Here is a 14098-nt window from a genome sequence, read left to right on the forward strand (position 1 = left end):
GGCAGTGGAGTTTGGTGCACAAGAGATGAGAAGACAATTTTGCCCTCTTATAACTAGTTGGTTCCTGTGCCCTGCCAGAAAATATTTCAAGTCAGCATCATAATGAACTCATTGCCCTTTATTTCCAGTTAACTTATTAACTAAATATCTTATGAATTTTGGTAAAATGTCTGGGAGCTGATAAAGTCCAATTAGTTGTCTTTTGTGAAATGTGGCCTAAGATTACAAAGGAATAGAGCAGGGGTGGCCAAACTGCAGCTCGCGAGCCACATGCGGCTCTTTTACCGTTAAAGTGTGGTTCGCAGAGCTCTCCACACACACACACCTATTGTCCACCTCCCAGAGTTGGGGGGTGAGGAACTTGGGACCTCTGCCTTGCAGCAGGGTGGTGGGGTAGGGGCTTCTGCTCAGTGGGGAACAGGGTCTCAGGGCTTCAAGAGGAGTGGGGATGAAGCCCCGCGCCCCGGTAGGTGTGTCCCAGTGCTCGAACTTCTGAAGATTGTTGTATACAGCTCAGAGAGTCAGTAGGTTTGGCCACCCCTGAAATAGAGGACAAAACTATAGCGCCATTCAAGTCAAATGCAAAGCTCCAACTGACTTCTTCAGAGTCAGGATTTCACCTTTTAGATGTCAACGCAAGAATCAAATCCAGAATGGCAACCAGCACCTAACAAGCTCTTGCAGCTTGCTTTGATTTTAATAGGAACTGTGTGATGCTCAGGAGCACTGAACAAACCTTTTCTTCATCCTAGAGTCTCCCACAATTCTGTTTCCTTCCCCTCTGCAGTTCTGTAGGCAGCTCAGTGTTGTAACACAGCCCGTGCTGGCCACACCCCGTTCTCCAGTTTGCCACTAGGCAACTTATTTGAAAGCTATGTGAAAACTCCAAGAATGTTTTTAGTAACTGTCATGGTATAATTCCCCACTCTGAACCTTAGCGTCCAAAAGATGGGGTACCAGCATGAATTCCTCTAAGCTCAATTACCAGCTTTGTACTTGTAGTGCTGCCACCAACCAGGAATTCCAGTGTCTGGTACACTCTGGTTCCCCCCGAAAACCTTGCCCGGGAAACCCCAAGACCCAGGATCCTCTGGATCTTAACACAAGGAAAGTAAACCCTTTCCCCTACCGTTGCTTCTCCCAGGCTTCTCCTCCCTGGGTTACCCTGGAAAATTACTGTGATTCAAACTCCTTGAATCACAAAAACAGAGAAGAAAATTCACCTTCACTCCTCTTCTCTCTTCCCCTCCCAGACTCTTCCCTGAGAGAGAAAGTAATCCTAACACAGAGAGAAATTAGCCCTCTCTCTCCCCCCCTCCTTTCCCCACCAATTCCCTGGTGAATCCAGACCCAGTCCCCCTGGGGTCTCACACCAGAATAAAAAAAAAAACAATCAGGTTCTTAAACAAGAAAAACTTTTAATTAAAGAGAGAAAAACAGTAAAAATTATCTTTGTAAATTTAAATGGAATAGGTACAGGGTTTTTCAGCTATAGACACTGGGAATACCCTCCCAGCCTAAGTATACAAGTACAAATTAAAATCCTTTCAGCAAAATACAAATTTGAACTCCTTCCAGCCAAATACACAATTAAACTCCTTTCCAGCCAAATGCACATTTGCAAATAAAGAAAACAAACATAAGCCTAACTCGCCTTATCTACCTAGTACTCACTATTTTGAAACTTATAAGAGCCTGTATTGGAGAGATTGGAGAGAAACCTGGTTGCACGTCTGGTCCTCTGAGCCCCCAGAGAGAACAACAACCAAAACTAACAGCACACACAGAAACTTCCCTCCCTCAAGATTTGAAAGTATCCTGTCCCTGATTGGTCCTCTGGTCAGGTGACAGCCAGGCTTACTGAACTTGTTAACCCTTTACAGTCAAAAGAGATATAAAGTACTTCTGTTCTATTAACTCCTACTATCTGTTATGACACGCCCCCCAAATCGCTGACAGTGTGGAACACACTGGCAGTGATTTCTCCCTAGAACTCTAGAATAAACAGATCAATAAACACATGCATCCTTACATATGCCACTAATTATGTAAAACTACAAGATTTTTTCACATTGTAAGGACAATTTTTAACCAGTTGATTCTAGGGAACTTTCACGGGAGAGTGCATCAACTTCTTGATCTGTTGCCGCTGCAGACGTTTTCCGGGTTGTGGAGAGGGTCACCTCTCCCACGCCACCGTTACTTTTCCCTTTCATCGTAGACACCGTCAGGCCACTCAGCATCATCTCCTCCCTGGGCTGTAAACTGACAAACCTGTAAGTCTCTGGAATAAAAGGGCTTGAGAGAATTAACGTGGTACACTCTGGGCTTTAGGGAGGAATTGGGAAATGCTATGAGGTAGTTAACAGCTCCCAGGCGCTCTTGGACGTGAATGGCCCTTCCCATGATGCTTCCATTTTATGGGCCTGTTGCGCCTTCAAGACCATAACCTGGTCTCCTACCTTGAAGGAACGCTCTCTGGTATGTGTCTATCATACCAGGCCTTTTGCTCTTTTTGAGCATCCTTTAGGTTTTCTTTAGCAAGGGCTAAAGAGTGTCGGAGGGTGTTTTGTAGGTTGCTTACAAAGTCCAGAATGTTAGTTCCTGGAGAGAGGTGTAAACCCCTCCCATTGCTGCTTCACCAACTGTAATGGCCCTTTAACCTCGTGGCCATACACAAGCTCAAACGGTGAGAACCCTAAACTGGGATGTGGTACAGCCCTGTAAGCAAAGAGCAACTGCTGCAACACTAGGTCCCAGTCATTGGAGTGTTCATTCACGAATTTACGGATCATGGCCCCCAAAGTTCCATTAAACCTTTCCACCAGGCCATTGGTTTGATGGTGGTACGGGGTGGCAACCAAGTGATTCACCCCATGAGTTTCCCACAGTTCTTTCATGGTCCCTGCCAGGAAATTTGTCCTGAATCCGTAAGGATATCGGAGGGCCAACCTACCCTGGCAAAAATGTCTATTAGGGCCTGGCACACAGTTTTAGCCCTAGTGTTGCCTAGAGCTACTGCTTCCGGCCATCGGGTAGCAAAGTCCACGAAAGTTAATATGTACTGCTTTCCTCTGGGGGTCTTTTTTGGGAAAGGACCCAGAATATCCACAGCTACTCGCTGAAATGGGACCTCTATTATGGGAGTGGCTGGAGAGGGGCCTTGACCTGGTCTTGGGGCTTTCCCACTCTTTGGCACACCTCACAAGACCGGACATACTTGGCAACATCCTTGCCCATCCCCTCCCAGTGGAAGGACTTCCCCAACCTGTCTTTGGTTCTGTTCACCCCAGCATGGCCACTGGGATGATCATGGGCTAAGCTTAAGAGCTTCCCCGGTACCTAGTTGGAACCACCAACTGTTTTTGTGGATGCCAGTCTTCCTGGTGTCCACCAGAAAGAGTCTCCTATATAAAAGCCCTTGTTCTATAACAAACGGGATCGGTTAGAAGAGCTGAGAGGCGGTTGGGGTGCTCCGTGCCGCCGCCCAAGCTTTCTGAAGGCTGTCATCTGCTTCCTGCTCAGTCTGGAACTGTTTCCTGGAGGCTGGAGACACCAGTTCTTCCTTAGACTGTGGACTTGGGCTTGGTCCTTCGGGAAGCGATGTAGGTGATGGGGGTTGTTTTCGTGGCTGGTGAACCGCTCTCCGCTGGTGCACCAGGTGGTATTTCAGGCTCCGGTTGAACCTCTTGGGTCTGGTTGTCTGCTGCTTCTGCCAGTTCAGGCTCGCTGGCGTTCTCTGGCGTTGGCGTCGAAGATGCATTTGCAAGCGCTGGCGTCAGTGCTGGCAATGGTTCTGGTGCTGGTTGCGTTTCCAGGTCCAGATCTGGGACTGGAAGTACTGTGGCTGTTGCAGTCGTTGGCAGGGGATCCGGGTCCACTACCTCTCTGTGGGTCTCTGCTAACACAGATGGGGCCCCTGTGGACGGTTCAGGAACAGGAATGGGTCTGGAAGCTTGCCTGGTTTGGCTGCATGTAACCATTCCCATCCTCTTGGCCCACTTTACCTGGTTGGCCAAGTCTTCCCCCAGTAGCATGGGGATGTGATAATTGTCTTAGACTGCAAATGTCCACATTCCTGACCAGCCTTTTTATTGGACAGGCAGTTTAGCTGTAGGCAAGTTTACAGCTTCTGCCATGAAGGTATAAATTGTTACTTGGGCCTTTGGGTTGATGAATTTGGGGTCCACTAAGGATTGGTGGGTAGCTGACACTTGTGCCCCTGTGTCTCTCCACGCGATAACCTTCTTTCCGCCTACTCTCAAAATTTCCCTTCGCTCCGAGGGTATTCAAGAGGCATCTGGGCCTGGGGATCTTTAGTGTGATGGTGGTGTAATGAACTGCACTCGGTTGGGGTTCTTGGGGTAGCTGGCCTTCATATGTTCCAGTTCATTACACTTAAAGCATCGCCCAGCTGACTGGTCACTGGGCCAAGGTGGGTTACTGGAGATTGGTGAGGTGAGAGAATAGGGCGTCGGCGGCTTTCCTTGGGCTGTAGGGGGGGTCTTGGGTTGCCCTCGGGTATAGGGTTTATTGTCGGTGTGACCCCTGTGATATTTGCTCCCCTTGATAGTAGTTTTTTTCTTTTCTACCACTTCCACCCATCTGGCTCCAATCTCCCCCGCCTCAATTACCGTTTTGGGCTTCCCATCTAGGATGTATCTTTCTATTTCTTCAGGAACACCCTCTAAGAACTGCTCTAATTGTATTAGGAGGTGCATGTCATCCAGAGATTTAACATTGGCTCCTGATATCCAGGCATTATAATTTTTTCCAATGTGGTAGGCGTGTTGGGTGAATGACACATCTGGTTTCCACCTTAGGGCTTTGAACCTCCGACGGGCATCCTCAGGTATTAGCCCCATTCTGATTCTGGCCTTGGTCTGAAAAAGTTTATAATTGTTCATGTTCTCCTTAGGCATTTCAGCCGCCACCTCTGCTAGGGGTCCACTGAGCAGTGGCCTCAACTCTATCATGTACTGGTCTTCAGAGATGCTGTACCCATGGCAGGTCCTTTCAAAATTTTCTAGGAAGGCCTCAGTGTCATCGCCTGCCTTGTAGGTGGGAAATTTCTTGGGATGTGGAACAATAACTGGCGAAGGGTTGTTAGAATTGGCTGTGTTCTTCTGCTTAGCCTATTCTAATTCCAGGGCCTGCTGGTGGGCCTCCGTCTGGAGTTCTATCTATCTCCTGTGGGCAGCCTCTCTTTCTTCTTCTTCTCTTTTGTGGGCTGCCGCTTTTTCTCTTTCTATCAGCTCCATTTCTTTTTCTCTCAGTTCTCTCTCTTTTTGTTTTATTTCTAGTTCTTTTTGTTTCTTTTCTATGTCATGCGTGTGGTCTACGTCTTTGATTTGTTCCTCTGCCTCCAGTCTCGCCCGTTCCTGTTTCAGAGTGTCATGGTTTCTGCTTTCTTGTGTTGGGGCGCCCTCTGGTGTTTACTGTCTGAAATGCTGCTTCTCTGTTGCCTCCTTAGGGTTGCTTAGCAACAGAGTCTTTTTTTTTAACTCCTTCTACCTAGCTATTCCTGACAGAGTTAGAAAGAAAAAAACCCATTCATTTGCAAATGTGTTTTGCTGGTGTATGGTGACTCACAACTGGAGTCCCTTTGTTTAACAGAGATCTTTGTTAAACCCTAGTGCCTCTGCCTTCAGAGTACCCAGAAGAGAGAGATCAAAAAACTTGCATACCTTTGCTTTTAAACACAATCTCCTCTAGCCACAGCTAGCAGGGAAAGAGAAAGAAAAAATCCTACTGGCTTTTGCTTCTAAACCCAAACCTGGGTCTGCCTGCAGATAGCTAGCAGGGAGAGAAATAAAAACCTCACTGGCTTTTGGATTCTATCTTACCCACCTGCTGCACACCATGTCATGGTATAATTCCCCACTCTGAACCTTCGCGTCCAAAAGATGGGGTACCAGCATGAATTCCCCTAAGCTCAATTACCAGCTTAGTACTTGTAGCGCTGCCACCAACCAGGAATTCGAGTGCCTGGTACACTCTGGTTCCCCCAAAACCTTGCGGGGACCCCCAAGACCCAGACCCTCTGGATCTTAACACAAGGAAAGTAAACCCTTTCCCCACCGTTGCCTCTCCCAGGCTTCCCTCCCTGGGTTACCCTGGAAGATCACTGTGATTCAAACTCCTTGAATCAAAACAGAGAGGAAAATTCACCTTCCCCCCTCCTTCTCTTCCCCTCCCAGACTCTCCTGAGAGAGAGAAGTAATCCTGACACAGAGAGAAATTAGCCTCTCTCTCCCCCTTCCCTCCTTTCTCCCCACCAATTCCCTGGTGAATCCAGACCCAGTCCCCTGGGGTCTCACCAGAATAAAAAAAAATCAATCAGGTTCTTAAACAAAAACTTTTAATTAAAGAGAGAAAAAACAGTAAAAATTATCTTTGTAAATTTAAGATGGATTAGGTACAGGGTTTTTCAGCTATAGACACTGGGGAACCCTCCCAGCCTAAGTAAGTATTCAAGTACAAATTAAAATCCTTGAACAACAACCAAAAACTAACAGCACACACAGAAACTTCCCTCCCTCAAGATTTGAAAGTATCCTGTCCCCTGATTGGTCATCTGGTCAGGTGACAGCCAGGCTTACTGAACTTGTTAACCCTTTACAGTCAAAAGAGATATAAAATACTTCTGTTCTATTAACTACTATCTGTTTATGACAGTAATAACTTCAATTCCTATGTACAGTGATTAACTGGCCCACCAATTGTAGGTATTAAAATTTGGCTAATAAGTCATCCAGGGAAGATAGAATTGTTGGAAATGCAGCTAGCAGAATGGGAAATTTCTTACCCAATCCTATCATTCGAATAAAAACATCTGTGCTAAATATATCCCCATTTGTAGTGGATAGCTGATTAAGTTTATTTGCACATACTTTGACTTGGGCTTTTAATGCACATTTCAGTTTAAAATACCTATTCTTTGAATGATTTCAAAGAAGTTAATGCTTTTCAATGTCTCTAGAGATGCCAATTTGAAAAGTGACCTGGAAGGATATGCCTGGATAAATGTATGTGCTGATTAGTGACTGAGTCAACACAAACTTTGCCAATTGTACATCGCAGTATGGATCATATCCCCCTTACCAGCTGATTGGTGTTGTAGGTTCCTACACACTGAGAAGCACGTTTACTGTGCTATGAGTATAAAATTGTGCCGCTTTCCAAACCTTGGAGGATCCTGATCAGCTGCTCAGTAGACATAGATTTTCCTTCTGATCACTGAGCTGTTCTTTCCTTAAACATGTATGTAATCAAAATCATTGCAAGGACTAACTTGGGGCCTAATCTTGCACCTAATTAAATCAGTAGTTGTTTTGCCATTAACTTCAACAGGAGCCGGATCAAGTCCTCCAGGTGGGGAGCAGTTGAGGGAAACTGGAATACATGTTTTCAATGAAAATTTACCAGTGGAGACACTCCTTATGGTATAAGAATCAGCTCTTGTTCCTGGCACAAGAGCCTAAGTTACTTAGTTTCCCTTCCCTGTATCTCCCCACTGTTATTTAGAAGACAACATGTCTACATACACACATATATATGTTTAGAGAGGAACTCATAACTATACATGATAATAACTATATTGTGGGTTAACTAAACACCAAAGTGAAAAAAGCCAATGGTCCATATTTTCAAAAGTGCTTGATTTCAATGGTTGTTAGATGCCTAATTTGCTTTAGATGCTTTTGAGAACCCCACAAGGTGCTTATTGCCTAAATACCTTTACAAATCAGCTCCTAGGTGCTTACAGAAAAGAAACCCAGCTCCCAAAAAAGATGGTCAGATGGAGTTTGGATTTAAAAAGGACACTAAAATATCATTAAAAAGGCACATAGTCTGTCTGCTGACAGCTCCCCATAATTCAATACCAAAAATCTCATTTAAAGAATTAGAGCTGGAGTGCCCTATAGATCCATGTATAGTGTGAACCTTCCAGGTGCTAAATCTTACACACACTGAAGTCAATGGAAAAAGTCCCATTGACTTCAGTGGTGCAGGATCAGATCCTAAGTGTGGATCACCCCTCGTTGTTTAGGTGCTTTCTTTTCTCACTTATGAATCTTAGAGACCCAGAGAGGTGGCTGCCTGGATTAAAACTCCAAATAGTTCCCTCGACTCAGTTCATGCACATCTGCGTACTTCATTGACAATTACAGCAAAATACATCGTGGTTACCTACCATATGTCATTAATGTATTTGCTTCCTTCCCATTGCTAATGTTTGTATTTACATTAGCGTTGTCTTTTTCCTAACTCATCCACTTCTCATTTTATCCAAGAGCATCCTGAATGTATAGTATATGCCTCTGTTGTCCCATTGTAGTGACAAGTGAAAGGAGATAAGGGTTTAACTGAAAATGTCCTTTCTTTGATATTGTGTGCTTTACAAATTTTGAAATAATAGGGGAAATATTTTTTACATGACTCAAAATCAATACCATTTTCTTAAAATGATTATCAATGTCAATATAATATAATATAATATTAGATACAAATATAATATTAGATACAAAAACAAAAGCAATGATAATTATACTTGGCATTCATCAAGTAAGTACTAATTTGGCTCTTTTGTGCTGAAAGATGACTGGCTAGTATATGAAAGCTGTTTTTTCTATTAGTAGAATATGAGGGTTTTTTTAATTTTGAAAGCTCTTTTAGGAAATTGGCCTGCGCCCATATAAAAGAATTCCACAGGATCTATTTTTAATAAAATAGATATTGTACAGAGGAAATCAGCTTCCAAAATGTTTTAACTGAATTTTTGGAATTTTTATTCATAGTAAACAAAAGTAAAAACTCTCACTTGTACAAAGTTGTTGTCTCTAGGCAGCATGGGAACTTTGAGACTATATTGATTCCCATATCTATATGCATAGCGGTTACATTTTATGATTAGTTATGGCTTCTATATTTTTCTAGTCACAAACCGGCTGTACATAAGAATTTGGTTTTGTGGTGACTTTAATCAGGTCCTTATCTTCTCTCTGATCCTTTTGTCTTTGTGTCTGTGTTTTCTGCATGGCGAGCACAATCATTTACTGAATTATGTATAAAGTAATGTCATTGGTATTTAACATTGTGTTTATAACTTTGCGCTGCTAGCTGCTACACTGAAGCAACCATGCTGTTCTCAAGGCAGTCAACCCTTGATGATTTAGATGGACCAGACACTGTTCCTAAAACAAGTGAGCGCGCTCGACCTAGGCTTCGTAAAATGTACAGCATGGATATGTCCTCCTCATCAGCTGACAGTGGCAGTATAGTGTCAAGGTGCTTAACTCATGCATGCTTTGTTCACTCATTTACCCTGGCCATTCTATGTGTGGCATTGTATACGTGTGCAGATGTGTGTGTTTAAAACAATTTGCATGCTTATTGGAAGCTTTATTTCCTTGATTATTGTATAGGACAAGTACACAAAAGTATCATAAACCAGTTACTTATTTGTTATTTTGCCTTTTTTTTAAGAAGTCCACTATTCTTTTATTCATTATAACTTGATCCTTACTTTGACCTTTGACAATTGGCTCCTGCATCCATATATAGGAACCTGAATAAAAAAGGGACTGATTTTCAAAGGTGCTCTACCCCCAGCAGCTCCCATTGACTTCAGTGGAATTTATGGGAGCTCAGCTCTTCAAATAATCAAGTATCTAAATATGGCTTTAGGAATCCAATTTTAGGCACCTAACTGTGAAAATTTTGGCCAGGCTCCATTAATTTTTAGTTACTCTCTTCATAGGAAAGAATTGTTAAATATTATGAATTCTCTTCCACTGATTTACAGATTCTGAAGTTTTAGAATTAAGAGGGAAATTATTAAGAAAAGATAGCAAGCAATATAAATACTGAAAGAAAGAACATATTAGAGAATTGTTCCAGAACTGTTCACTCAGTTTTGCAACTCAAGACTAAAATTGTCTACATTTTATATGGCTTCAGGATATAAAAGCACTGTTTCAAATATCGCTTCAAAAATAAAATTGCATGACATAGTAAATCATTCTATTTCCACATTTCACACTGTTTTAACAACTTCTGGGTGTTGATTTATTTTGAAATTCATCATTTTACATTCTCACTCATTAATCACCTTTAAAGGAATTATTACTATTAAGAATCATCAAAATGTACATTCAGGCAACAGCTACCATCAGTTTACTTCTGAAAACTCTCACTAGAAGTTACAAGGTGACAAAACATAGCTACAGTAAGTTTGAAAGTGGTTTCAAAGGAAAACGGCATAGAAAGCAATTTTGAATTTTGGCGGGAGGTAGTATTGTCCGCTGACTTTTACAATAGCAAGTTTATTTTATATATATTTCGGGTAAAATCCTAGTGAAGTCAAAGGAAGCTCTACTATTATCGGCCAATATTTCAACTTCTGTCTCTTTGGTGAGCTGTAAAAGGATGTGATACATGTAAAACCCATGTTGTTCTTTTTATTATCTGACTGTTGGAGCTGGGATGGGGGGCTAACAGGAGAGGGATATATGGGAGAGAAGAAAAAGAGAAGAAACTAGGAATAAGGGAAGCATGGGGCATAACCAAAAGAAGACAAAAAGCAAAGCAAGGACAGGAAAGTAACTGAAGGGGGATAGCCAGATTTTCAGTTAAGTCAATAAGCTGCACCAATTTATGCCAGCTGAGAAGCTGGTACAGAGAGAGCAAACACAGAGTGGTGGGGGGGGGGGATGAAAAACACATCAAGCAGAGTAGAGCTTTGTCAAACAAGGTGGAGAAGCAGAGAGATAAGTGAGCAGATAAGACTGAGTAAGAACAATGTGAAAAGAGGGGAAGTACACACAGAAGAGGAAAGAGGTAGGTAAGCAAAAGAAGTGAAGAAGAAAAATGTAGCATGATCTGAAGGTAAGATACCATAATATCCTGCTACTCAAACAGTTATTTACTCTGGATGGCACTACTCTATGTTTGCAATTGGCCTATCCTTTCATATAGATATAGCATGAAACATGAGGGGATGGATTCTGTGTCCAACTGAATTTTGCCTGCAAGCTGCAGTTTTGAAATGATAAAGCTATGACTGTTAGAAATGTTACCTTTACAATGAAGTATATGCATTCCTGTATTATACTGTAGCGTCATGCAGCTCACTCGAAACAAATGTAGGAATATGCTCTAATTGTGTTTAGAATTTGTTTGTTCTAAGAAAATTGTGTGTAAATTCCCTCTTTGTCAACATTAATTTGTCTTGTCTTGGTTTGGAACTGTATTGAATTACTGCAAGCTCAACAAGCAATCACTCTGCGTGCAAATGGATCAGTGTTTTTTATGTGTAAGGAGAAGGTGACCCCAGTACATCTTCTGCCAGCTGCAGTGCATTTTCAAAGTTTGGGAGCAGAGTGAGGGCTTGCCAATATTTCAACCTCAAAACAGAGTTAGCAAAGTTTTCTGAGTAATTGTGTTCCTCCTGTTCCTGACAGTGAACCTACCCAGGTTACCCTGCTGTATTCTCGTCAGGGCACAACAGAAACCATTGAAGAAGTAGCAGGGGAGCATGAAGAAGAAGGGACAGGTTCTACATCAAGACGAGAGGATGAGGTGGACGATTATGGCTTGGATTCAGAAGGAGCTGCGTACACTCCTGATACTGATGTGCCATCGTACTCTGCTGCGGATGGCAATGCTGAAGTCCCACCTTCATACAGCAAAGCTGTCAGCTTTGATCATCTTTCCTTCAGTTCCCAAGATGACTCTGCTGGCAAGAACCTCATGATGGTGAGCCCAGACAACAGTCAAATTGACAAGCTAAATGATACTATCCTCCCTCCATTGACACACGACTTGACTGCCAGTGAGCTGCTTCTAAACAAGTAAGGAACTTTAGAGAAGAAAAAATGTAGTCTTTGAAGTTTTCCTAAATACTTTAATTCCTGTTTTATAAGGTGTTTTCTGTCTAACTACTGCTGTTATTAGTGAGGATTTTTCTCTCAAAAATTGGTTTTAATGGTTGGTGTGGGGCTGTTTCTTTCTAATTGTTTTTTAATTTTATTTGGGAAAGGTCCTTCTAAAATTACCTGGAAAAAAAATCTCAGCTTCTCTCCCCCATACACACACAGTTAATAGCCCCCATTGCTGTTGATTTCTGCAGTTGAAATCCAATGGCAATGCTGCATTCCTTCCTGGGCTGGAGCATACTCCCCTCCCCACCATACAGCCAGCAAGTTATGCTGGCCAGTGCTTGGGAGTTGGAGCCAACAGCTCTTCTTTCTCATCTTCCTTTGTGACATCATGCTTCCCAAGGACAGTAAGGAGGGAGCTTTTCCTGTTCTCCCTTGACTGCAGACACTGAAATTCTGCCCAGCCCTTATGCGGGCCACATAAGATGTGAAAAGTCTCCTTATTCCTTCCTTTACCACAGTGCACTTGCATTAGGACCAGGCAGAATTTCCAGTCCTAGAAATGATCCCATCAGCTCAGTTAGAACTGGACCAAAAGGCACCACACTGCCTGAGCAAATCAAGTGCTTGTTCTTCATGCTTCCATGTCCCTTTGTTTTTCCAGTATTCAACCAAATCTGTCCATAGACTTGAACCTTCAAAGTGTTGACAATAGAAAAAAGCTCTTTTGTGCTGTGATTGTGCAGTGCCTAGTACAGTGAGATCCTGGCCCATGACTAGAGCTTCTAGGCGCCACTGTAGTGCAAACAATAATAAATAAATGACGCTCATGAAAAGCAGAGAGATTTAAATCTATCGGAGTTCATGGAATAATTCTACACTTGTCATCATTTTATTATGTTTTTAACATCAACTTGGTTTTTTAATTAACAGTCGGGTTTACCCAAACAGTCAGAGGAGACAAGGCACATCTGGTGGCCAAAATAAAAATGGCATTCATTCTGATCGCACTTAAAGTTACACTGGTGTGAAATTAGTGTACTGACTTTTAACAGAGTTATTCCTGATTCCTGGTATAAGTAGATCAGAATTGGATCCAATGGCTTGCTGCCAGAACATGATTTGCAGATGAGGGGCAATGATTAGGTGTTTATGGGCAAGCTGATTGTTTTCATGTATTTAATACCAAACTAGCACTTCCAAATGGTTTATTGTAAATTATTGCTGGAGCTTTAATGTTACATGAATTTGTTTAGCTTCAGGCCATATTACATATATTTGTTTAGAATACCAAATTCTGTTCATGTTTACAGATTTTCCGACAGAACCTGCAACCATTATAAAGGAGAAAACAGTCATAACAAAAATCAGCTCTCATGAATTTCATATTGATGTAATTCTGTCATTCATGGAGCTTTTCTTCTCACAGAATGTTTCGTGATGAAGAGCTGGAGGAATCTGAGAAATTCTACAGTGGTCAGCCTCGACTATTGCTTCTCGTTTATGCCCTGTATAATACACTGGTGGCCCGGTCAGAAATGGTGTGTTATTTTGTGATTATCCTTAATCACATGATCTCTGCCTCCATGATTACCCTTGTGCTTCCCATCCTTATATTCCTTTGGGCCATGCTGTCTGTCCCCAGGCCTAGCAAACGCTTCTGGATGACGGCCATTGTCTACACTGAGGTATGCCATTACTCTTACACCCTTATTTGTCAAACGCACTGGGAACAGATAACATGTTTTTTTTGCAAAGAAAAGTGAATAATAAGCCACTCGGGGCAGAAATTATCTCTTTTCTGTGCTTGTATATCTCTCCTTTGGGCATTATAATACAAATATATACTAAAAATAACATCCTTGGGCATTGGTGTGATAGGCGATTGATAGCTGAGATGCGATTGTTTGATTTTTTTCTGTGCTGCTCTTGGCTGTCGTCCCCTAGTTATAAAAAGGCAACACCTACTAATAGCTACCATCTGGTGGTACCCACGATACTGCAGTGACTGCCTATTGTATTAATAGGCAGATAACTGTGCTATCTCAAATGCCAGTGGGTGGCCCATGTTGGTCAAGCTGATTTTTTTCATGGCAACCCCTCTAATTGGAATGTATGAAAACATAATTAATCTAATTTAAAAAAAAAACATGAAATAGTCACATGGTATTTCATGTGACAGACATGAGGCTAATTGTTCTGTCCGTTGAATGTTA

The 14098-nt window shown here is 42.3% G+C and overlaps 1 protein-coding gene across 1 annotated transcript in view; it reads left to right on the forward strand.

Annotated features, from left to right (window-relative positions):
• The window catches only part of PIEZO2 (piezo type mechanosensitive ion channel component 2), a 485914-nt gene that overhangs the window by 437963 nt on the left and 33853 nt on the right, over positions 1-14098 (forward strand). The window contains exons 38-39 of the mRNA XM_075062935.1: positions 11466-11855; positions 13312-13570. Of these exons, the coding sequence (XP_074919036.1) occupies positions 11466-11855; positions 13312-13570 (649 nt within the window). The remainder of the gene's footprint in view (positions 1-11465; positions 11856-13311; positions 13571-14098) is intronic.

This window comes from Chelonoidis abingdonii, chromosome 2 (genome assembly GCF_003597395.2).
Source record: "Chelonoidis abingdonii isolate Lonesome George chromosome 2, CheloAbing_2.0, whole genome shotgun sequence".
Taxonomy (NCBI): Eukaryota; Metazoa; Chordata; order Testudines; family Testudinidae; genus Chelonoidis; species Chelonoidis abingdonii.